The 1,196-nt window shown below is 46.9% G+C and overlaps 1 protein-coding gene across 1 annotated transcript in view; it reads right to left on the minus strand.

The window, feature by feature from the left end:
* Positions 1 to 1,196, minus strand: part of Ubr2 (ubiquitin protein ligase E3 component n-recognin 2) — a 129,778-nt gene that overhangs the window by 11,483 nt on the left and 117,099 nt on the right. The window contains exon 34 of the mRNA XM_023721233.1: positions 1,052 to 1,166. Within this exon, the coding sequence (XP_023577001.1) occupies positions 1,052 to 1,166 (115 nt within the window). The remainder of the gene's footprint in view (positions 1 to 1,051; positions 1,167 to 1,196) is intronic.

The raw sequence follows: 1,196 nt of genomic DNA on the forward strand, positions 1-1,196 counted from the left end.
TGTGCAAACAGAGGCAACCACCAGGTGCAGGGGAAGCCTGGACAGTGAGGAACTCCAGGCTGGCGGAGCCAAGACCACTGCAGGATGGCAGGTATGACCAACCAGCCAGCCTCCAATGCTGTTCTGGCAGGAGTGCTACAGCCACAAGGAACAATCTAGCAAAGGAAGAGCAAGCAGCTAGTCTAGTGTCTCGTGTCAGGAGGCATCACGCAGACAAACTAGTTTCATGCTGTCTGCAAATTCAATATATGAAATTTAAAATGAACCGTTTCCCAGAACACTGTATACCAAAAAAAATTTTTTTTGGTACCAAGGATCAAACTCAGGACTTTGTATTTGCCAGGCAGGCACTCAAGCCGCTGAGTTATCTCCCTGGCCCTAAATGTCATAATTTTTAACAAGTTTATTTTGGAACACATTATTCCTAACTCTTCAAAGTATTTCCCGGGGGCAAACCCAGATTATTTTCAATCCTTGGCTAAAATAATATCAGCATGCCTATCTTTATGTGCCTACAGGTCTTATATGTTATTTTTTTTTTAGCATATCCTAAAAAGTGGGATAACCTAGCCAAAGCACAAGCACATATAAAGGTTCTTCACATACACTTTAAAAAACCCGAGTGAAACTGCTGCACCCGATCCCTCTGAAGCCAATAGTATGCGACAGTCTTGTGATTTTACTTCTACTGCTCCTGGGTGTTATCTTAAAAGACAGCCCGTACTGACTCAGTTGGTGCTTCAGGGTTCCTAAGGAGGTGACCTCTGCTTCAGGGAAGGCCCCTCCAAAGTTTATCGACACCCGGGCCCATGCGAGGCACACGCAGTGCGGCAGTCAGCCAGAGGCGACCAGGCAGCACGGCAGTCAGCACCTTTCCCCAAGAGTTGCCCGCTGTGCCCTACGTCAGGTCTTGCAGCTCAACCTTGCCTCTTCTCTTCTTTTTCCAAACCTGCCGACAGACAGCAGCTTCCCCATGGTAACAAACGAACTCCTTCCGCACGCTGACCACCACTAATGTCCAGGGAAGCCCGCCACAGGGGGCCACAGTCTCACCTTCCTGTACACTGGTGAAGCATTTTATACAAAGCAAGCACTGCTAACTCTTCTTCCCCAGTAGGGTTTTCCTGATCCATGCCATTCACTTCTGTAAGACAAAACACCATACACTGTAATTTCTTTTTTTAGAAATCTTTTTT

Source organism: Octodon degus, unplaced genomic scaffold (genome assembly GCF_000260255.1).
Source record: "Octodon degus isolate 3935 unplaced genomic scaffold, OctDeg1.0 scaffold00005, whole genome shotgun sequence".
In the NCBI taxonomy this organism is placed as follows: Eukaryota; Metazoa; Chordata; class Mammalia; order Rodentia; family Octodontidae; genus Octodon; species Octodon degus.